The sequence below is a fragment of the Carassius carassius genome, chromosome 30 (genome assembly GCF_963082965.1).
Source record: "Carassius carassius chromosome 30, fCarCar2.1, whole genome shotgun sequence".
In the NCBI taxonomy this organism is placed as follows: domain Eukaryota; kingdom Metazoa; phylum Chordata; class Actinopteri; order Cypriniformes; family Cyprinidae; genus Carassius; species Carassius carassius.
The window spans coordinates 10,821,654-10,844,501 of NC_081784.1; the positions used below are offsets into that span (position 1 = coordinate 10,821,654).

General features: G+C 38.7%; 1 protein-coding gene across 1 annotated transcript; it reads right to left on the minus strand.

The window, feature by feature from the left end:
• Positions 1 to 5,801: 5,801 nt before the first annotated feature.
• On the minus strand, positions 5,802 to 7,118 carry LOC132110597 (homeobox protein SIX6-like). The gene is made up of 2 exons (XM_059517321.1): positions 6,409 to 7,118; positions 5,802 to 6,154 (listed from the first exon to the last, which is right to left on the minus strand). Exons 1-2 carry the CDS (start codon positions 6,999 to 7,001, stop codon positions 5,998 to 6,000), a joined length of 750 nt encoding a protein of 249 aa, XP_059373304.1. The 5' UTR covers positions 7,002 to 7,118; the 3' UTR covers positions 5,802 to 5,997.
• Positions 7,119 to 22,848: the final 15,730 nt, after the last annotated feature.

Consider the following 22,848-nt stretch of genomic DNA (forward strand, 5'->3'; position numbering starts at 1 on the left):
TGGTGAGTGGGGGGAGTGCAGGGGGGTTCCTCCTGAAGTCCACTATCATCTCCACTGTTTTGAGCGTGTTCAGCTCCAGGTAGTTGATACTGCAACAGAGAGCCAACTCCTCAGCTTCGCTTCTATATGCAGACTCATCATCATCCTGGATAAGGCCAATAACTGTAGTGTCATCTGGAAACTTCAGGAGCTTGACTAAGGAGACAGTAGAAGTGCAGTCATTGGTGTAAAGGGAGAAGAGCAGTGGGGAGAGAACACACTCCTGAGGGGCACCCGGGGCTGATTAATTTCCCCAGTCTCACTAGCTGTTGCCTATCTATCAGAAAGCTGGTGAACCACTGACAGCTAGGAGCACGGAGCTTGGTTAGTTTGTTCTGGAAGAGTGCTGGGATGATTGTATTGAAAGCTGAACTGAAGTCCACAAACAGGATCCTCACATAAATCCCTGGTTTGTCTAGATGTAGTCTAGGTGATGTAAGATATAATGCATCATCCACACACCTCTTTGCTCCATAAGCAAACTGCAGGGGGTCAAGAAATAAGGAAAGAAAAACACCTTAGAGATAGAAACAATTATAGGAGGTTTCTGTGTATAAATTCAAAGCTTAAAAGTTGAGGTATTAGTCCATGAACTGTAGACAGGTATTTGTATTTGTCTCCCCCTAGCGACTAATTGGAGTTATTGCATTATAAAAACATTACACATTTGAGAACACTCTCAGACTCATTCGACAGTTTTATTCAACATTCAGCTAACTAATCCGTCGTCATATCAGTAACATAATTTGAATGACAATGATGTGATTTTTCATATATTATAGATTATGCATTTATTAAACACAAAGAAAGGCATATGTTTTATATAAGCTATATATAGTTGACCTGCATGATTCTGTCTAACGGTTACTGCAGAGAACAAGAAATACGACATGTATCACGTAGGTTTTTGAGTTTCCATCATTGTGCATATTTCAATGGGTTGATATGGTTTTTCCAAATACTGTTAATCGATTTGTTAAGTGAAAAGCACCCTTCTTAAAAAATAAAAATAATAATTGCTAAAACCAGCCTAAGCCTACCTAGCCTGGTCATAGCTGGTCAGGAGGCTGGTTTAAGAGGAGGTTTGGTCACCTCCTTAGCTGGTCAGGCTGGTCTTGGCTGGTCGGGCTGGGAGACCAGCTGGAACAACCAGCTTAAACCATAGGGTTAGTGTTTTTTCACCAGGGCGTGGTGGACCCGTAAAATTCTCACAGTCCTGTCCGAGAAACTCTAGTGTATTGAAAAGCTGTCAACATCGGAGGCTAAAACTTCAGATTGAGCACAGTTATCGCTTTTCAATAACGCTCGTGCTAATTTTCTTCTGACTGCTCTTATGTGACATTATTTGTCTACTTAATTTTGTCTGACTACAAGTGACGACAACCATCTGTCAAAACAATATGAATTGTCTCGAACATTGCACATGGGCTTCATTGCGCATTCGTTTTCTTCAAGGAAGGTCTTGATGGAGTTGTTACGAAGCCGCGATCGAAGGGCAGTTTTGAATCTTGCCAAACTGAGATAGACGAAAAGTTAACGCACTCTGATTATGGGTTTGTCTGTAAATGTCAGAGAAGAAACATACATTTTAACTTTAATTTTTGCTGTAGGGCACTTAAGAACCTTAAATGAATAGACCTAATTATGAAATATTCAGGAACGTTGTGTGACGTGGAAAAACGTATTTTCATTTGGCAGACGCTTTTATCCAAAGCTACAAGTAATTTATTAAATACATTAGGACGCTAATATCTTGATTCGGCGATCTCACAGGCTGACAGTAGGACGATTTGAGTAGTATGGAGCATATAGACTATGGCCCAACACTATGACAGAATCGTATTTTTTACAGATTTTTAACAGATTTAGTCTTATAATTTTGCTTAGAATAGCTTAAAATATGACAAAAGGTTGTTTTAATTTGATTAATAGTGGTTTAAATGAATATATACAACGCAAGGCTAGAAAAGTGTTAATTGTGTGGTTGAGAATTTCGTTCCTGTCGTGTAGCTGTCCACGGTGCTGAATGGCGCCTCTTTCACTGAGTGCGATTTTGTTAATGAATTAAAAAGCAGAACATTTATTTGTGTGAAGATTTCAGACACATCCAGAGTCTGATACTGTAAGTTCAGACCACGATTTTAATCTGTCTGTATACCTGTCTGTATAGCTAGACCAGCGCAGACGCAGCTCTTCCGTGCACACTTTAACCATAACTTACTCACACACATTTATAGTTTATTACAGTTTTCAGTGCCAAGTTGTGATTATTGATTTGTGGTTTCTGTTTTAGTATGATGATGTAGGCAAATCATGGCTAAAAAGGCCACTGAGCAGCTGGAAGTCATGCCATAGCCCTACAACATTTGACCACCAGAGGGCGCAGCCAAAAGGCAAATAATAATATATAAAAGCAGAAAGTAAAGGTGTATAAGATACATTCTATGCATGTATTTATGACAAAGACAATTATGATTATTATGATTAACCCATACCATATCAAAGTACCACATTTCACTGCACATTTGCCTTTAAAATCATACATGAATATGTGTATATAACACATCATTTTCTCGGCCCATGGCTTTCACCAAACACTTAATTAAACGTTGAAAAAAATAATACATTTTAAAGCTTATTTTAAGCATTTTCTCTCCACTTGCAAAAGGATAAACCTAATCTGTGTTCAGTTCCCGAGTAACTTTTCATGCTCTTTGTTCCATCAAAAGAAATCTATGTCTATTTATGATGTAAAATTTAGGTTTATTATTGTTTTATTGTTATTTTTTTAGGCCCACACTTTTAGACAGAGAACTCCTCAAATAAACGTCCCAGAACGTCACACACTCACTCAAGCAAATGAAAAAAGTCAGGGTTTCTGTATAACTCTGGCAACCAGGGAGGTGAGTTCTCATGCTGAGGCTTTGGGGAGGGGGAGGCGGGGTGATTCTTTGTAAACTCGGCCCTCTCCAACTCGTCATTAGTGCTGATTACCGTTGACCAATTTGACAACCTTATTGACCCCTAAAAAGACTTTTTCATCGTCCCACCCTGCACTCCCCAGAGCTCAAAAGAAACGGACATTTTTCACCATCCTCTTTCCAGTGTTTAAATAAAGCCGTGCTCTTTTCCTTTCCCTTGCTTTGGCTCATATTTTCTCCTTTTTCTCGGAAGGAACAATTGGCTTGCCCCCGCCGTTGTTCAGGCTGAAAGAAGATAGAAAAATACAGCTTGTACTTTTTATTGAGAGCGTTAATGAATGGCGCGGGCTAAACCCAGTGTAGTGGGATGTATTGTGGCTCGTAATTAAGTCCAAATGTGCTTGGGGTAGTGTGAGTCCAATCACGAACAGGAGGGGACGATATAAAAATGGCATGAAAACAACTCCTTGCGTGTGCTTACCAGTTGAGTGTCGCGTCATTGCCGTGGGACCGCCCCTTGTTCCGGTAGCTCTTCCGCCCCGAGTTTCGGGATAGTTTGCGGCTGTTGGCGGCTCCAGAGCACATCTCATGTCTCTCTTGCAGTCCCGTGTCTCACGATGCTTTGAGTTTACGGCGTGAGCTTTTCGTGCCCCTCTTGCATTCCCGTGTCCTGTGTAGGCGTGGTGTGGATGGGCGACGGGTTTATGAGTTAAAGGAGGAATTAATGTTGGGTGACGTCTGGGGAGCAACGCGATCTGACGCTGCTGCTTGTTGATATTAAGAGTTCCGCGATCCCAAAACTGTTCTCCACACACGTGTATACAGTTTATGTGTTGGGTGGGCGTGTGACGCTCGCTCGTCCTCTAGTGTGTGTCATTGTGATCGCTGGGTATCTTCAACCTGACACTTTTACGGGTTTTTGTTTATTGTACCATTATTTGTTTTCAGTATTTCTTTTTTTATTTATATTTATTTTTTTCACTGTTTGTGCTGATGGATTTGATTGGTTTACTTTGAGTGTTTGACACTATCGTATTTAGTAATTTCGTTTCATTTGTGTTTTGTTTCTAAACTGTTGGTAGAAGGCCAGCGAGGGTAATAGCGTTGGCCCTGAGCCTTCATATCTTCATTATAGTATTTTTTTGGTTTATTAACTTAAATGTTATTGTGTATGGCTGGTGTGAGTGTGATTGTGGTATATTGAGACCTGTAGTAACGTGTTGCTCTCGTTACAGGAGCCGAGGCTTGAAGGCAGGCCACTAGTGGGCCCTTATGCGGTGGAGGGCGTGTCACCGAGTGCTGCGTGGTGATTTCTTGATGTTATTGCGGTGTGTGTGCTGATATTCGTACACGGGTTGAGAGTGATATAGAAGCTTTGTGCTTATTAAGGTCGTGTGTCTGCCATTTAAGCCTCGGTGTCCTTTTTTTCTTGTGGTCTCTCCTTTTCTTATTGTGAATGTTGATAACCCAAATTTTGATACCTGTTTTAAAAAATCATTGTGCTTAAATAAATATTCCTGATTTATTGGCATCCACGTCTCTAGCCTTTCCTGAAAGTTTCGTTCCTGTGTGCCTGGTGTAAAATCTTAGATACAGAGTGTTAATGTTTTCCCTGGTAATCAGGGTGGCGTAGTCATGTTTAAGCTAGAGGTAGTGCCACGGTAATCGCTCCTCGTGTAGGCGAGGGAGCCCCGCTACACCAGGTACGCGCCGTGAACCCTGTAGGCAGTTGGGAAACAGAAGCTGTGTTTTTGCGCCTGCTCCTTCACTCATTTGCGACATAAACACCTTTTGTAGATTTGAACGCTAAGAAGAGCGTGACCACGCTTTTAAGATATTCTGAAATATTTACAAACATTTATTATTTATCAAAATAAATATCTGGCTCTTGAAAAGGTGAACAAATCTCTGGTTTTGAAAATGAGAAATTACAAAAACGATATGCTTAAGGGAGAAAAACTGCTTTGTTGTGACTAGCATAATAGTCGAATATTTAATGCCACAAGGTATTAACCCACTAGATTAGCCACGTATGAATTATAGCCATCTTGTGAATTACATATTAAATTAATACTAAACAATCTATGAATTGACAAGAAAATCATTGTAAAATTATTATTATTATTATTATTATTTTGCAATTAGCAGCATTGCCAAGCACCTTTGATAAACACATTTTCTGCAGCTTGCTTGGGCCACTAGTACGTTCTATTTAAACAGGAGATCACAGCTTGGGTTGTGCTGACATCCGGGAGAGCGTCTCGGCCTTTCGCTGACCCTGTGCTGTCAGAGCGCATTACACCACGCGAAGCATTTTAGCCAATTACTGCTCGAGTGTGAGAGAGATTGAGCTCGCAGAGAGGCATTAAAACATGCAACATATTTGATCCCCGTCTGTTCTAAATCTGTTCTTCAGCATATAACATTTTGAACAGCATATGTTTACTTTCGGGTAGACACATGGGTTACAATAAAAATAAACATGAAATAAAACATATTGCATGGCCAAACATCACAACGTAAACACTGGAATAAAAAAAAAATACATTTGTGAATTTTCGATCGTTACTTCAACAGTTTAACAGTGATTTTATTTTTTTAAATCATGGTTATTTTTTTCCCAGAAATTTCACGACGCGCAGCAATATGCACAACAAAAATAATAATAAAACGCACACAAATAAAAGGCCTAGTGGCCAATTATATTTAAATAAGTAAATAAACATTGTTTATATATTAAAAAAGACAAGTGAACATTAACATATTATTCAGTCTTTCATGATAAAGCACGCACACATACAATACCAGGTTCGGCCCACATACATTGAAGATTTTTTTCAAAAACTCCCACCTCTCTTCGTGAGAAGTACTGCGCCTGTTTGTTGATCACATCAACGAATGGAAAATTAAGTTGTGTGACGCTTTTTCCATCCTTCATTTTAGCCTCTCTCTGGCCGGTTGCAGGCACTCAAGTTTTTGTCGTTGTTGTTAGATTGTCTCTACAGTTCTCCTGTTTGCTCTTTTGAAGCCTGTCACGTTAGACGTCACATTCACTGTCGCTGGAGGTGATGGAGATGGCGGCTTTGCTCGAGAGACTGACATCTGGGCTTGAGGCAGGATCCAGTCGGTCTACTGTGGTGTCATCGTCCCCCAGCGATCGGTCTGAGCCAACGGACAGAACCTGCTGCTGTAGCCTGCAGGGGCGAAAAAAGTACAAAATATCAGTGAGGATTACAGCTTACAGTGGAGACAATGGAGAGAATCTGAAATAAATGTCCAGCTCTCAAATTTTAAAGTTAAATTACGCAAGAAACTCCAACGAAATGTAATGTTTTATTTTGTTTGTTTAATTTATTTTTAATTTTTAAGAATCAAGATTATGACAGTAAAGTAATAAATTATAATAAAGCACATGATTAGCGCCTTTATGCAGTGGAAATCTCTCCACCTGTTCTTGGCTGCTGCAGCGCGGTCTCTCTGCCTTCGGTTTTTAAACCAGTTGCCCACTTGTGTGGGCGTGAGTCCAGTCGCCTGCGCCAGCTCTCTTTTTTTGCTCGGGTTCGGGTAAGGGTCCTGCAGGTACCAATCTCTCAACAGATGCCGTGTCCTCTCCTTGAAGCAGTGCGTTTTCTGTTCGCCGTCCCATATCGTCCGAGGCAGTGGAAACTTCTTTCGGACGCGGTACTTGTCCACGGGTCCTAACGGACGCCCACGGAGTTTCTCAGCCTCCTGGTAGTGCGCCTCGAGCCAGAGCGCCTGCAGCTTCGCGTGTGAGTCCTTGGTGAATTTGTGGTTCTCTAGTATGTGGTAGAGCTCGCGGAAGTTACCTCCGTGAAAGGCCACGACAGCGCGCGCGCGCAGGACAGACTCGTTCTTCCCGAGGACTTCGCAGGCGGACGGCGCCACCGGGAGTGACCAGAGGAAGCGACCGAGCCTCTCCACGTCGCCGCTCTCCTCGAGCGTCTCGCACACCCCCGCGACCTGCTGGGGGCTGAAATTCAAGATGGGCAGCTGGAACATGGAGACTGTAATCTCTCTCATATATTGGTCCTTCTGTCTGGTGCTGCTCCTCGTCTGTCCCGTCCGTCTTTTTGTTCAGGGTGTCTGTCAGAAAACGGCAAAAGTTAACATCCGTGTCACGAAACGACCCGAGGAGCAATGCCATGCGGCAGGCTCAAGCAGCCTGAACGCCAAAATCTCTTTTTTGATTGAGTGTGAGCATAAACAACTGGAAGCAAGGTGTTTTCTGGGGAGCAAAATAAAAGATCATTTAGCCCCTGCTGCCGATATTCTATTGGACTTGTCAGATTGGCTGCCTGGTTGCCATGGACAAACGTCAATCACTGTCAGGTTTGCCAATCACGCGTGTAGCTGCATTAGATTTCAGCACCACCCAGCGCGCAACAGCGCCTTTCACTGAAAACGTCAAAACGTCATTTTGACCTTTACGATTGTGCTCAGAGACGCTGAATGTAATGTTGTCATCTGCTGGAAATCTGGAAGCAACCCCCTCTGAGGCGTCGATAAAACGATAGGAATGGGTGTCTGTTAAAATACAGAACACACTATGGGCTGAAAGACATTACTATGACTTTAAAGCATATGCAGTATAAATAATTACAAATGATTGTATATTCAAGAAGTTACAATTTTTGAAACTCAAAAAAAAAAAAGTTTCGAAAACGTGCCTTCAAACTAAACGCATAATATTTATGTGACGTTTAAATGATTATGGCCTCAGAAATTAAGTGCAAACCTGTGATATCATAGAATAAAAATGAATTTTACTGAAGAAAATGTGCTCATTAAAAAGTAAAACAAAAATGTAAAACTATCCTATGCCAGGACTAACTCACAATGTCTTAACAAAAACTTAAACAAAATGATGCGTATATAATATGGATAGTCTATCCTAATAAGTAGATCCAGTTTTCAGTACAGCTGTCCTCTGTTTAAAATCACGCAGTTCGTCTTGTGCTCGCTTAAGATAGGTGGTTGTAAGTGTCTGGTAACATTAAGGCATGCCTCGTATCAGAGGTAAAGTTCAGTCTGACGGAAGTGTCTGATATCATTTTCACAGATAAAACAAGTTCAAACAAATGAGCTTTAGCATGTTTTATATGAAGGAGGATCCAGGCAGGGTTAGGCATTAACTTGTTCTTTTTTTTCCGTCTGCACTATAGAGAGCTGTCGTCATGATGCCTCTGGCGCAGAATAATCAGAATGCCAATTAGATTTCAATGCACCTCATTTATTAGTATAAAAGATGCATGCATGAATTTAACGTGTTTAGACTGGCATCCTGACCTCACATCGTATATGACAGGATACTTTCGCTCACCGTAAAATGTAAATTATATAACAACTTTGTCTTCTTGCAATAACTGGTTACCATATATATTTACGTGATGTATAAAGGATTCCGAGTTTAAATTCTATTGCTTTTTTCATCAGGAGTAACATTCAACGTGGTTGAAAAAAGTGCAACGTTTCGATATTAGTTTCTTCATTATAAAATGATTGAATACAGTCACATCAGGATGATAGATTGTCAAAAATAGACCACACAAAGGTATCCATCCTATAATCTAGGCGGTGGATCCTCGGTTGTTTGGCAACAGTGTTAATCAATTATCCATAACCTATAGGCCCGAGCAGGTTAACGCCATAATGGTGTAACAGTTGGCCATAATGAGAGGCAGACACAGTAAGATGATTAAAGCGTCAATTTAATCCATCTCATTACAGTTTTTAATGCCGACCAGTAAAATCACTGAAAACAAAGGATTTGCGACCCCATGCGTAATGGAGGCAGGCATTGGGAAAACCATTGGATGAGCAGCAGTGCTAAAATATTCAGAGTTCTGTCTGTTAATATTTCATGCACTATGACAAACTGTAACCTCAATATAGGGAATATTTTTCTACTAAGTTACGCACTAAATTACACATGGCTTTTGATATGGGAGGGGTTGGTGTATCAAAAGATTTTTATTTGTTGTCCAACTGGTTTCATACAACTATTGTCCCTGCTTAAAAACAAAATGAGATATTTAGGCATGGTAGTTATAACGGATATAAAACGAGGAGACTCCGCTCCATAGCTTTAGCGGCGAAATGACACTGTACGTCAGGGCAAAGCGCGAGCCCGGGATGGAGCTGAATAATAAGGATTGCACACATAATGTAATGCCTGACACCGCTATCACTTAACGACTGACAGAGAGAGAGAGAGAGAGAGAGAGAGAGAGAGAGAGAGAGAGAGAGAGAGAGAGAGAGAGAGAGAGAGAGAGAGAGAGAGAGAGAGAGAGAGAGAGGAAATATAAAAAGTGAAAGGAATGGAATGAGGCACAGACAACGTCAGAGGCGTCTTACCTGTGTTAAGGAGAAGAAGAACTGGACTGTTGCCCAGTGGTCCAAAGTCCTCTTTTCAGATGAGAGCAAGTTTTTTATTTCATTTGGAAAGCAAGGTCCTAGAGTCTGGAAGAAGGGTGCAGAAGCTCATAGCCCAATTTGCTTGAAGTCCAGTGTTAGGTTTCCACCGTCTGTGATGATTTGGGGTGCAATGTCATCTGCTGGTGTTGGTCCATTTGTGTTTTTTGAAAACCAAAGTCACTGCACCCATTTCTCAAGAAATTTTGGAGCACTTCATGCTTCCTTCTGCTGACCAGCTTTTTGAAGATGCTGATTTAATTTTCCAGCAGCATTTGGCACCTGCCCACACTACAAAAGCACCAAAAGTTGGTTAAATGACCATGGTGTTGGTGTGCTTGACTGGCCAGCAAACTCACCAGACCTGAACCCCATAGAGAATCTATGGGGTATTGTCAAGAGGAAAATGAGAAACAAGAAACAAAAAAAAAAATGCAGATGAGCTGAAGGCCGCTGTCAAAGAAACCTGGGCTTCCATACCACCTCAGCAGTGCCACAAACTGATCACCTCCATGCCACGCCGAATTGAGGCAGTAATTAAAGCAAAAGGAACCCCTACCAATTATTGAATACATGTACAGTAAATGAACATAATTTCCAGAAGACCAACAATTCACAAAAACAGGTTTTTTTTATTATTGGTCTTATGAAGTATTCAAATTTTTTGAGATAGTGAATTAGTGGGTTTTTGTTAAATGTGAGTCAAAATCATCACAATTAAATGAACCAAAGACTTACAGACTACTTCAGTCTGTGTGCATTGAGTTTATTTAATACACAAGTTTCACATGTTAGTGTGTGGCAGTCTGGGCAAACGTATATAGCTTTTAGTATCTTTTCATTTTTACATTGGCATAATTAATAAATATAACCATGATTTGCCTATTTTTGAGCATTACTCATAATGCATCATTGTCTGTTTAAATTGTAATAATGGCAAGTTATTATTGCTTTTTTAACTGTAGCTTAAATAGACAGAAGCCGTAAGAGCCCATTGCAGTGCAGAATGAAACTCTGTTCCTCATTCAAGATGCATCAGCTCTGAAGGGAAACCTCAATTGGATTATATATATATATAAGTGACAATAAAGACGTATAATATTAGAAAATATTCAAATTTCAAATGCTGTTCTTTTAAACTTTCTATTAATCAAATTCAATTCAATTCAATTCAAGTTCATTTGTATAGCGCTTTTTACAATACAAATTGTTACAAAGCAACTTTACAGAAAATTACGTTTCTACAATATTTAGTAATAGCTTATATGTGGTGACTGTCAGTTTGTGCATGTATGACAGGATTTTTCAGAAAAATCATTACAAGACGTAGTCAGCCAGACGATGAACATTATTAACAGCAATTATTATATGATGCAGTCACACTTGTAGCAATATTTGTTAGTTCTGTTTGTTGATTCAGGGTTAGCATCATCTGGGGTCTTCTGAGGGTCAGCATCATCTCTTCTCAGGTGTTCTGGATCCAGACTGGAGCTTGTGTAAATCCTAGTTACCACGGGATGTAAATCCTGTGGCAAAACATAGAAACAAATAGAGACATCATTAGCATAGCTGCTGTTCCAACAAAGTAAAATTAATTCGTTTAACCCAAGCTAAAGAATAAGAATGTGCATTTGATCAGATGCAACTACACTCACAATTTAAGAGATACATTAGAATCCTGAAGAAATGTATCATGGATTCCACAAAAATATTAAGCAGCACAATTATTTCGGAATGTTTTAAAATAAATTAATACTTTTATTCAGAAAGATGACAGTAAAGAGACATTTACACTGTTTAAAAATAATCTATTTAGAATAAATAAATGTTTCTGACCAAATCAGAATATTAGAATGATTTCTGAAGGATCACTGAAGACTGAAATAATGGCTACTGAAAATTCAGCTTTGTCATCACAGGAATAAATTACATTTTAGCACATGGTAAATGTTATTACTGACACCATTCTGCATACCAGAGGCCTTTTGAAACCATGTTTTTACTGTCAAATTTTGGTTTGATTTAGACAGAATGCAAGCACAAACATTAGATAAATGCCATCCTCTTTGTTGTCCTCTCAGCTGGTTGAGGCCGAATGCTGGATGACTCCTAAATGCCAGGGATTTACTTTCTAATTAAGATATCATGTCCGGCAGAGCTGGAGTGACTTGCTAATACTCCACTGGCCCAGATAATAGCAAACGAATGAGGGATTCAATTAAATATAGTCTTTGCTAGCTTTAGTACATAAACAAATCAGATGAGTTGCAGACCTCTGTGAGTGGGTGGGCATGTCCTTATGACAGATCAGTGTCCAGCCATGGAATTGTCCCGTTTGGATGTAATCTGGGATTTAAGGTAACAGAGAAGACCTCTTATCCTATGACCTTTCTGGCTTATCCTGCTCCCTCTCTCTCTCTGTGATCCAGCAGCAGGACATGGATAAGCAACATCCATTTCTGAACACAACAGGATCCCTCAGACATCTGCTTTTTTTTTTTTCTTTGTTATTCGGTTTGTCATTTTTTACTGTGTTATGCTATAAAATATATTGTGACTACATAATTGCAAAATAATGTAGTCATGTGACTACATAACAAAAGTCTCCAATCTGCACCTCCAATGAAGACATGAACCCATACTCTTTCATGTACATAAATTATTCAGATTGGGTACAAAAAAGTGTCACAAACAATAGACAGCAGTCGCTAATGTTACTAACTACTACTGGAATCCCCCATTAGCATTTTGATTTGCATTAGAGAAATTAAACACCAACAAAAAAACAACCCTTGGCTTTCAAACCCTACAATGCAATATCTAGTCCATCGCAGACACAAATGAGACAGCCATTTTTTGTCTACATTAACTGTTACCTAGCAACCAGACACACCAGCACTGGAGAAGCTCCGCTTACCTCTGATCTGAAAACCACTGCTCAATCACAACACTTGTATGACTTATCGTGACGTATGGGGTCCTCATATCTTTGCCGAAATATGAGGTTTTTTTTTTTTATCCTAATGGACACAAGTTAATGATTAACTTCATTAAGAGTTAATGAAGTTAATGAATTCAGACAAGCTTGCAACAATACATATACATCTAATTATGCAATAACAGACCATCTGATGCATACATAATCTGTAAATATTTTCTGATATGTTTGGATATCTTCTATATAATTGTTCATAGGGACTGCTGCAACATTATTTGAATGTTTTTCCCCATGGCTGTCTATTATTGTAGTTTTCCTATACCAAAAATGTAAAACAAATAAATATAAAATACAACTACTAATGATAAATGATACTATTAAAATACTAATGACAATATGAATTTTTTTTTTTCATTTTGGATAGATCTTCTAAAACAGCACATATACAAATTAAATGGCTAAATAAAACATAGTATAACAGTTTGTTTGAAAACCACCTTGTGAAATAGAAATCATTAATACATTGTCCAAAGCATTTATATTTTCTTAGATGAGAGGTAAACACTTTGCAGATAAGTCACTGCACTGAATAATCTCTAAAAATGGAATTTGATTAAACAGGGCAACATAAAGTGAAGTGAAAGCGACATTCAGCCAAGTATGGTGACCCATACTCAGAATTCGTGTTCTGCATTTAACCCATCCGAAGTGCACACACACAGAGCAGTGAACACACACACAGAGCAGTGAACACACACCCGGAGCAGTGGGCAGCTATTTATGCTGCGGCGCCGGGGAGCAGTTGGGGGTTCAATGCCTTGCTCAAGGGCACCTAAGTCGTGGTACTGAGGTGAAGAGAGAACTGTACATGCACTCCCCCCACCCACAATTCCTGCTGGCCCAAGACTCGAACTCACAACCCTTCGATTGGGAGTCCGACTCTCTAACCATTAGGCCACGACTTCAATAACATTCAGATATATGGATGTCTGATGGTGCTGTGCTTTTCAGAGAAATAAATAATCTCTGCCTCTGATGCCATACTTGCTGAAAGCCTTCTGATAGTGGAAAACAGACTTTTCTGTTGCTTACAAACAGATAACAGGAATGTGTGTGTGTCAGTAGGATGTTTATGGCTGGGCCTGATCTCTGTACTCGGGGCATATGTCAAATGCCAACCTGACACTTGATTTTCATGAGAAAGATCTGGGAACTACATGTGTGTGTGCAGGAGAGCGACTCAGACTTGGCTGTCTGTAGGCAGATAGTTCACTGGTCATTGGTGACAGGTATGCTTCCAAGTTACTGAGCTAAAGGAGAAGAGACAACAAGAAACAGGTCATCAGTGTTTATGCAGTGATTCTGACAACTAGTGACAACTAGTAAAGCCAAGATTGTTTAAAAAATAATCTATTTAGAATAAATGCTGTTATTTTTACATTTCTATTCATCAAAGGATCTTGAATTTTTTTATCACACTTTCTATCACAAAAATATTAAGAAGCACAACTTTTTTTGAACACTGATAATAATTTAAAAAAAAGTTTTTTGAGCAGCAAATCAGTTCATTGATTTCTGAAGGATCATGTGACACTGAAGACATGCAGGAGTAATGAATGACTGATGAAAACTCAGCTTGCCATTAAAGCAACAAATTACATTTTAAAGGACTCACAAATTCATTTATTTGTTTTTATGCGAAGCTCCATATAAGCTTGCTGATCTATTTAACCTTTGTTTAGTGCCATTATTACCTATATTCAACACTAGCAGGAAAAAAGATTAATGTATAATAAATCTACAAATAAAGTAGACAACCAAAATTCATGAAGAACTTGGAGATGTGGAACTAGCACATCTATAGAGATATTAGTTTAAAGTGAGCTCTATAAAAATATGTGAAGAGTGATTGAGCTTTCATTCAGAATCAAGTGTTAACAAACAATGTACAATTTGGTGGCGATGACCCTAACATTATTCTGGTTCTGTTTTCCTGTACATTTATTCAGTCAGTATCAGAAAGACAGATTGTAGCTTTAGAAACTAAATTGAGCACTTGTCTGTCAGTCACCTAGCAACAGGTTCTCCCCACAAATGCACCATCCTGCTGTCTCTCATCCAGCTCCTGGCCTGCTGAAAAGGGTCTGAATCTGTGTGTGTGTGTGTGTGTGTGTGTGTGGAGTGTTTTGGGGGCTGTTAAGTTCAGGGTACTCTACTCCCTATTGACCAGGAAGTCCTTTCTCTGAGCAACGCACAATACCAACATAGACAAAGCAGCCAGGAAAGAGGACAGTCCCTGAAAAACACACACACAGAGTCTCTCACAATAATACGCACACTCTCGCGAAAGAGGCATATCCCAAGGAAACACACGCACAAACAGCAGACCTCCCTAAAAACAGGGGGGGGGGGCTCTACCTTTGTCTGGCAGTTAAATGAAAATGATGTTCTTTTTCTATTTGGAGCTTGCTAAGGCTCACAGACTCTTTCACTTTGCTCCGGTCTCAGTCTCCCCACCTGCCCTCCGTGAACGGAGGTGAAGGCAAATACTGCGGAACAGATGAGGACGCTTCCTTATGTGTGTGTGGGTGATATTTTTTTTTAAAAAAAAGTGTTCTGTGAAAAAAAAGGGAAATATATACACACCTCGAGATCACAATTTAGCCGAGCGCGCCTATAATCTCGTGCACATAAACAGACACTTCAAGAATGTCAACGAAAGGCCTACTTTTAGTTTCAGAAGGAACAAATATTTTTTAATAGGCTTTATGATTCATATCTAACACATACAATTGCAACAGCTCTCTTAGTCTCTTGAAGATGCGTCCCTTTCCATTATGGTGAGAGTATCAGGAGCGTGGAGAGCTTTCGATACATTAGGAATGTCAGTGGCCTGTATAAATCCACGCTTTATTAAAGAAAAAAAAAGTCCGTCTGGATTTTTACTACAGATTTTTCTGAGATTATTTCTGAGGCATCTATGGGCACAAATCTGTTGGGCAGCTCTGCGTTGGTGATAAAATGATTTTAACACGTTTATGGTCACAAATGGGAAGATTTAGTCATCTGGGTATTCCGAGACAGATTTAATCCCTATAACATTCCCGTCATGCTGTTTCAGAGTTCACTGGCTTTACCAAAACCACTTAATTAGAGAGATAGATGTGAACCTGCTTCTTCAGTGCTAACAACACCTGACAGTGTGACAACCCTATCTTCAGGGTAAAATAGGCTACATCAGGGTAAGCTAAACGTCAGAGTAACCAAAACATCAGAATTTGTAGGATAATATTCATCAGTGAGTCCAAAAACTGACAAGCTGACTTCTGAATTCTATTTAAAGGTAGGCTATAATAATTATTTAGATTAGCATGTAGGCCTAGATTACTGTAATACGTTTTGCGCATCTAAATAAATAGGCTATTTGAAATCTGGAAAATCTTGGTGATTCATAAGTTGTATAAAATGTAGCTTACATAATTTGGTCAAATTAGTGAAATTTATAAACTAGTACTTTTAAATGACCTATTAATAAAAGTAGTTTGAATCATCACCAAAACGATTCAGTGGAGCAGACTAAAGTGTATTTAATGTGGAGAAGCGGATATTGGCGAGTTTTGGAGATGCCAATCAAAACGAGGTTTATCCCGTTTACCATTTTTAGCACATGATTCTACTGGTCAGGCCGGACAGATCTGGACAGATCAGCTGAATAATAAAAAAGGCCTATATGTTCACCTACGATATAATTAAATTATATAAACCTAACTAAATTATTATGCAACAAAATGTATTGTCTAAAATATTACTTCTTAGCATACTTTAAAGTGCTTTGAATGTGCATTTCTGCTTCACTCAGAATGGTAACTGAAGGCGGTTGAACTGTGAGCCGTAAATCAACAACCTTCAAGTAGAAAAACGTCCTCATCATAATTGGGCACCAAGCTATTGTGAACCGCGGGGGTCTGTCAGACCACCCAAAGTGCCTCCTGCCTCCGGGCTGCTGTGGGACAATAGCGTGCCGCTCGAACCGGCCACGCACAGGAACACTGTAATGGGGCCTGACAAGAAACAAGAAGTCTTTGCCACTTATTAAAAAGTTTCATTAGAGTCGTGTTGTGAGCGGCAGAGATTTCTTTTATTTCCTCCATTTAAAATGTAGCCTATGTTTTACACTATAATTTTAATGACTGCGAATAGTAAACACAAATAAAACAAACAAACAAACAAAACTTTCTGAATTTTAGTTCGGTTTTTTCAACTTTGGTGTTTCAGAAAAAGTTTTTTTTTTTTAAACCACATTATGTCTAAAAGAGTAAATGTCAGAGTGATTTATACCAAAGTATTCAACTAATTATCAACAAACGTTGATTTTTGAATAAGACTTTCTGGTAAAAGGTTTTTAATTTGAAATACATCTTTCTAAAATATTAGTTATTTTTCTTAATGAATAATTAATCAGCTTTTCATGAATATAGGCTACCCCAAAAATTTAAAACATTCTGAAAGATGTGTTTTTTTTTCAATAATCTGGCCTCACCAAACATTCCAAAGTGTAAAGCAGAAGTGCTGCTGTGAATTATTCCCAGCAGGCACATTAAATCACCTTGACTTTGAGGACATTTTCTAAAACTTCACATTTAAAGTTGGTGAATTGAAGGTGAATGTGTGTTCACCTCTTCTTATCTAGTGGTCTTTGCTCTGTGAATCTAGATCCATTAAAGACACAACCCGAAATATTGTTTGCCCTTTTCTATTGAATTCTAGTTTTATAGTATTTGCCTACCGATTAAAACAAAACAGCGCTTTGAAGAGACAACTTCAAAAGACATATACAGTACTGAAATGTACATTTAATAAGGAATTGACAGCGTAGTTAAATCTATAGAGCAATGCAAACAGTGTGTCAGATTAATGAATGTGTGTCCTTCACCTTGCAGGGGAAACAGAGATGAGTAAAAAGAAAAACATTGGGCTTTACTGGTTCATGTGACCAGCTGTGTAAGCTGCATACAGGGTTTATGCAGGGTTTAATCAGTCAAATTTAAGACTTTTTATGACTATTAGGATTTTAATTTATGACCTACACGAATTACGATAAATAACTTCAGTCATTAAAATTCCTTTCAAAAGTCTTTTTTTATTATTGACTTTCATTGAAAGTAACAAGTTTTATTATTTAAAGAGTTATTCTATTATTTCTTAAGATTAAGAAACTGAAGCCTTTGCCTTCTTTTTCTTGAGTATCAAGAACACAGGAACACTTAACAATTGTAACATTGTAAAGTAACATTCTAAATTAACAATTATTTTATGGCATTACTTTCCAAAATAACAAGTGTTATTGGTGTTTGATCACAGTATTCAACACCCACAGTCCCACCCAGTAGCTGGGGTTTGCGGGGCCCTGCTGAAGGTTGTACCAGTGGGCCCTGTTTGAAATTGTTTAATTTGTATGTTTGTTCATTTTTATTTATTTTTGCTATTTAGACGTTTAATTTTTTTTTTCAAGTTTGTAGGTGTCCAGGTACAGAAACCGAATAACTAAATGTAAAATAGCAATGGATAGTATTCAATGTAAAAATGAAATATACAATCAAACCAAAATTTATTCAGACACCTTGAACATTTCTCACATTATTACAGTTTAATTGCTATTGCTTCTAAAATAGTTATAAAATATGACAAGAATTTAGAGTTAAACTCTGTCAGAACAAATTCGTCTTGATAATGTCATAACTTTGATATGTACGTAATGGATTACAATCAACCAAAACTACAGACAACTGTTATTATGACAATATTTACACAACTATCAATACTTTGTTGACCAATTACCAAGCAATGCTTCATTTTGTTCAGACTGTAGTGTGAAAAGGTTGCATTAGCAATTCAGAAAGAAAAAAAAAACACATAAGCAATGCATGGTGCTTTATAAGGTGCTGAATATTTTTTGTTCCCAATTTTATATATAGATAGATAAAACATTTATATCTATCTACAGTATTTCACTAGTAGTTCACTGTATGAAGATTCTTTGGGTATAATATGTCACAGTTTGCTTATACTCACTTAAATAAATGTATAGTGTCCTGTACCTACTAGTAAAATATGTAAATCAAAAATTATATCTGGAGTCTGGATAATTTTTGGTTTGACTGTGCATAAATTCTTGTTAAAACGACAAAGTAATGCATTCAAGAGCAGTGAGTGATTTTTCTTTTATTTTCTTGTATTAACATTACAGCAGCTAGTAGCTAAATTAGGCGCGGTCACTTTAAGAGACGATGGACGCATCTTTTTCCTCAACTGTTTACTTTCACTTAAGAAATAATTGACAAATAACTGAAAAAAAAGTTTTTTCGAACATACTTTCCAAGGCGGGTATTTTGACATATTGTGTGTATTTGTCGGCACAAGAGCAAAAAGAAGCAAATTCGGTGAACAAGCGTTTTGAGACGCCTTTCTCTGCGTGAGCCCTGAACACCTGAACACCGTGGTACTGAATTGGGCTCTTACACATCCTTTTCTGTTTGTTCAAAACTGCGATTAGTATTTGTTCGTTCATGTGCAGGAGGGACTGTCCGTGATACGCGGCTCTCTCTCCGCACCGAACACAGCGCGCGAGTAATCAGCTACTCAGTTCAGCTTTTCTGCGTCTTGTGTTTGGATGCATGATACCGATTGTTAGCGACGGGCTTGAACCAGCTACTAAACGCACCGTCTTAGCCATAGATTGTTAACGGTACATTTTCCCATTGTGATAGCCAGGATGATTGAGAAGGGTATTCCTGCACAACCGGAGGCTGCAGTTTAAGGACCGCAGTTCTTGGACCGCAGCTTTAGGACCCTAGTTTTTTTGTGACAGCGCCACCTACCGTACTGGATCAACACTAATTAAAGATGGACGACGTGGACCGCAATCAGACGGTGAGTACCGATATTTAATTAGGTTTTATTTTATAACGTTTAAACAGTGCGAATTTTACATAGTGAGAACTGCTAACTATGAATTAATAATGAATTCCCCCCAAATTAAGAATTTGTGAGCTAGTTTTATTAATTACTACGACGTTAATTCGTGGCCATGATTTCATAAATCCTTGTTGAGTTTTAATGACGAAGTATTATAAGTGAATCTAGCCTGCACATTAATTAAACTTATCAGATGACAAGAGCATGGTTGATGTAAGGTTTGTAAGATTTACAAGCAGCTTAATGTATAAGTGTGAATACTGGCTTAATAGTCGTTGTTTTACCATATTTATGTATAAAATATCTTTCATAATTAAACTGCACTGACTGCCTAGTTGCAGTATGTGTTAGCCTGTTGTTTTGGCATTGTTTTGCAATGCTGAATGAGGCGTTTGGCAATTTTAATAGCTTGTTACAATTTGGCCTAATCTGCAGGTCTACTCCACATACAGTCCATTGTTATCATGTGTTAGTTTCTGTCATGTTCTGCATGGCCAATATGAAGTGATTTTATGGATTTGGTTACGCTCATTGTAGGGCAGATGATTAAAAAATGCACTAGGGATATTTTCATGATCTCAAAATATTCTAACAAGTAGACTCTTTTTCAAGATACATATAACAATCCAAAAAGGGAGATCCCTGCCCGAATTGAAGAGATGCACCACATGCTGCAAGGACTTTCACTTTTCATATATATATATATATATATATATACAGACCAAAAGTTTGGACACACTTTCTCATTCAAAGATTTTTCTTTATTTTCATGACTATGAAAATTGTAGAGTCACACTGAAGGCATCAAGGGCTATTTGACCAAGAAGGAGAGTGATGGGGTGCTATGCCAGATGACCTGGCCTCCACAGTCACCGGACCTGAACCCAATCGAGATGGTTTAGGGGTGAGCTGGACCACAGACAGAAGGCAAAAGGGCCAACAAGTGCTAAGCATCTCTCGGGGAACTCCTTCAAGACTGTTGGAAGACCATTTCAGGTGACTACCTCTTGAAGCTCATCAAGAGAATGCCAAGAGTGTGCAAAGCAGTAATCAAAGCAAAAGGTGGCTACTTTGAAGAACCTACAATATGTACATACATATTACCTACATATTTTCAGTTGTTTCACACTTTTTGTTATGTATATAATTCCATATATAATTCCACATGTGTTAATTCATAGTTTTGATGCCTTCAGTGTGAATGTACAATTTTCATAGTCATGAAAATAAAGAAAACTATTTGAATGAAAGTGAAAAGTGAAAGTGAAAAGTGAAAGTGAAGTGACATTCAGCCAAGTATGGTGACCCATACTCAGAATTTGTGCTCTGCATTTAACCCATCCGAAATGCACACACACAGAGCAGTGAACACACACACACTGTGAGCACACACCCGGAGCAGTGGGCAGCCATTTATGCTGCGGCGCCCGGGGAGCAGTTGGGGGTTCGATGCCTTGCTCAAGGGCACCTAAGTCGTGGTATTGAAGGTGGAGAGAGAACTGTACATGCACTCCCCCCACCCACAATTCCTGCCGGCCCCGGACTCGAACTCACAACCTTTCGATTGGGAGTCCGACTCTCTAACCATTAGGCCACGACTTCCCAGAGAAGGTGTGTCCAAACTTTTGGTCTGAACTGTATATATATATATATATATATTCCAGTTCAATATGTTAAACAAATGTTTCTTATTTATCTCTCTCTCTGTCTCTCACTCTCTCTTTCTCTAGAGTTGAAGCCTACAGCAATTCAATCCATGCAGCAACTGATGGAAACTTTGGTGCTGTTGTGATGTTGTCGCAAAAATGACTATATATAAAATAAAATATATATATATAAACATTCTTGAATCATCCTTGTGTCTTGTGTTGCCTCTCAACAACTTTTAAACTATCAGCTGTATTTTAGTGACTCCATACGCTGATTCCAACTTTAACTTACCTGATAATGAGCTAATTCACCTTAAGGAGGTTTATCAATATACTGTATAATTCAAGAGACTAAGACTTTTAAGGTTCTTCATTTTTTACAATTGTTTTAAAATTGATATACATTGATTTTTACAAAATTGATATTTCATTTATATTTTGTGTAAATTCATGTTTAAATTTAAAATTGTGACTCAAAGCACACTTAGTAGGTAATTAACCTCTGCTGCATTTTGAATCAAAAATCACATTTAAAAACAAATACTAGCCTACTGATATTAATATATTGATGCTATATACAAAGTAACGTGACTGCAAACTAAACCAACAGGGTACTAGAACTGCGGTCCTGAAACTGTATCGCTATATCGTCCAGTACGGTGGCGCTGTCACGAAAAACTAGGGTCCTAGAACTGCGGCCCAGATCTGCGGTCCTGAATCTGCAGCCTCCGGTTGTGCAGGAACATACTATTGGGATGATTTCAATTAAACTAAGCAGTGACTCAGAGTATGATACAGTATGTTCGGAGTTCGCGCGGGTTTCTGTGAAAGTCCTTCTGACAAGTCTGTATGCTGCCGCATGGACCTTGTAGTTCTGGAACGCTGTGATACCAGTGTGATACCACCCAGATTCCTCATACAGAACTACAACAGGCGAAACAAATGAATGACATTGCCGCTGCGAGCGCATTTTGATGGAAGAACAAATTAATGGACTAGCATATCAATTTAAGACGTGGCTAAATGTTTTTTATGACCTTGTATGGAAAATCAGGACGTTTTTATGACCTTAAATACTTATTGTTAAATTTATGACTTTTTATGACCCCGCGGAAACCCTGTGCATATGGACAGCATTCAGAAAATTATATTAACATGAAATAAAACTTATACATGAGATATGATAAGCTACTTCTCAAAAAAGTGGGCAGTGACACAACTTGCCCCACAAGCTGTCACATCCAAAATGGGGAAAACGTTTGACTTCTCAAATTTGTAATTTAATTATTTATGGTTATTGTTAGACAAAATTATTCAAGATTTTATAAACTTCTTACCAATATTCATGACATATTTCAGATCCATACACATTTGCTTTAACAACTTATTTTAGCTTCTATGTAGGAAGCTTATTGACATGGGAAAAAGTTTACCCTTTTTCTTATCTGTCTCTCAGTCACAGGAAGTGGTGAATGATGGGTTCTTCTTAAATATTATTTTATGCAGTAGATCACAGGGCCACAATATTCGTGAATGCACCGTCTCCAGCTGTAGTCATGTTATGTCATGTTGATTGGTTTATGTGGGTGTTGCCACTGATCGCCTGATCAGCGGCAGGTGCATCTCATTCCAACCGCCTATTTAACGCCCTGTCTTTCGTCTCCTGTTTGTCAGATCGTTGTTTGAGGTCCATGTGTTGATGTCTGTTCGTGCTCCTGTGTTCCTGTCCTTGCCCTGTTTCCTGTTTCGGTCTCCTTTGGATTATCACAGTCACTCACGGATTATCACCACGGATCACCGATCTACCACCACCGTCATCGCTACCAACGCACTCAAATCACCTACCCACCTGTCTGTGCTGCCATCGTGGTTCCTGCATCACTCTCCAGCATTC

Coding starts and splice junctions, on each gene's coding strand:
- LOC132110597 (XM_059517321.1), bottom strand. CDS start 7,001: ATGAGAGAGATTACAGTCTCCATGTTCCAGCTGCCCATCTTGAATTTC. Junction 6,155..6,408: donor GCTGCAGCAGCCAAGAACAG/GTGGAGAGATTT, acceptor TCGCCCCTGCAG/GCTACAGCAGCAGGTTCTGT.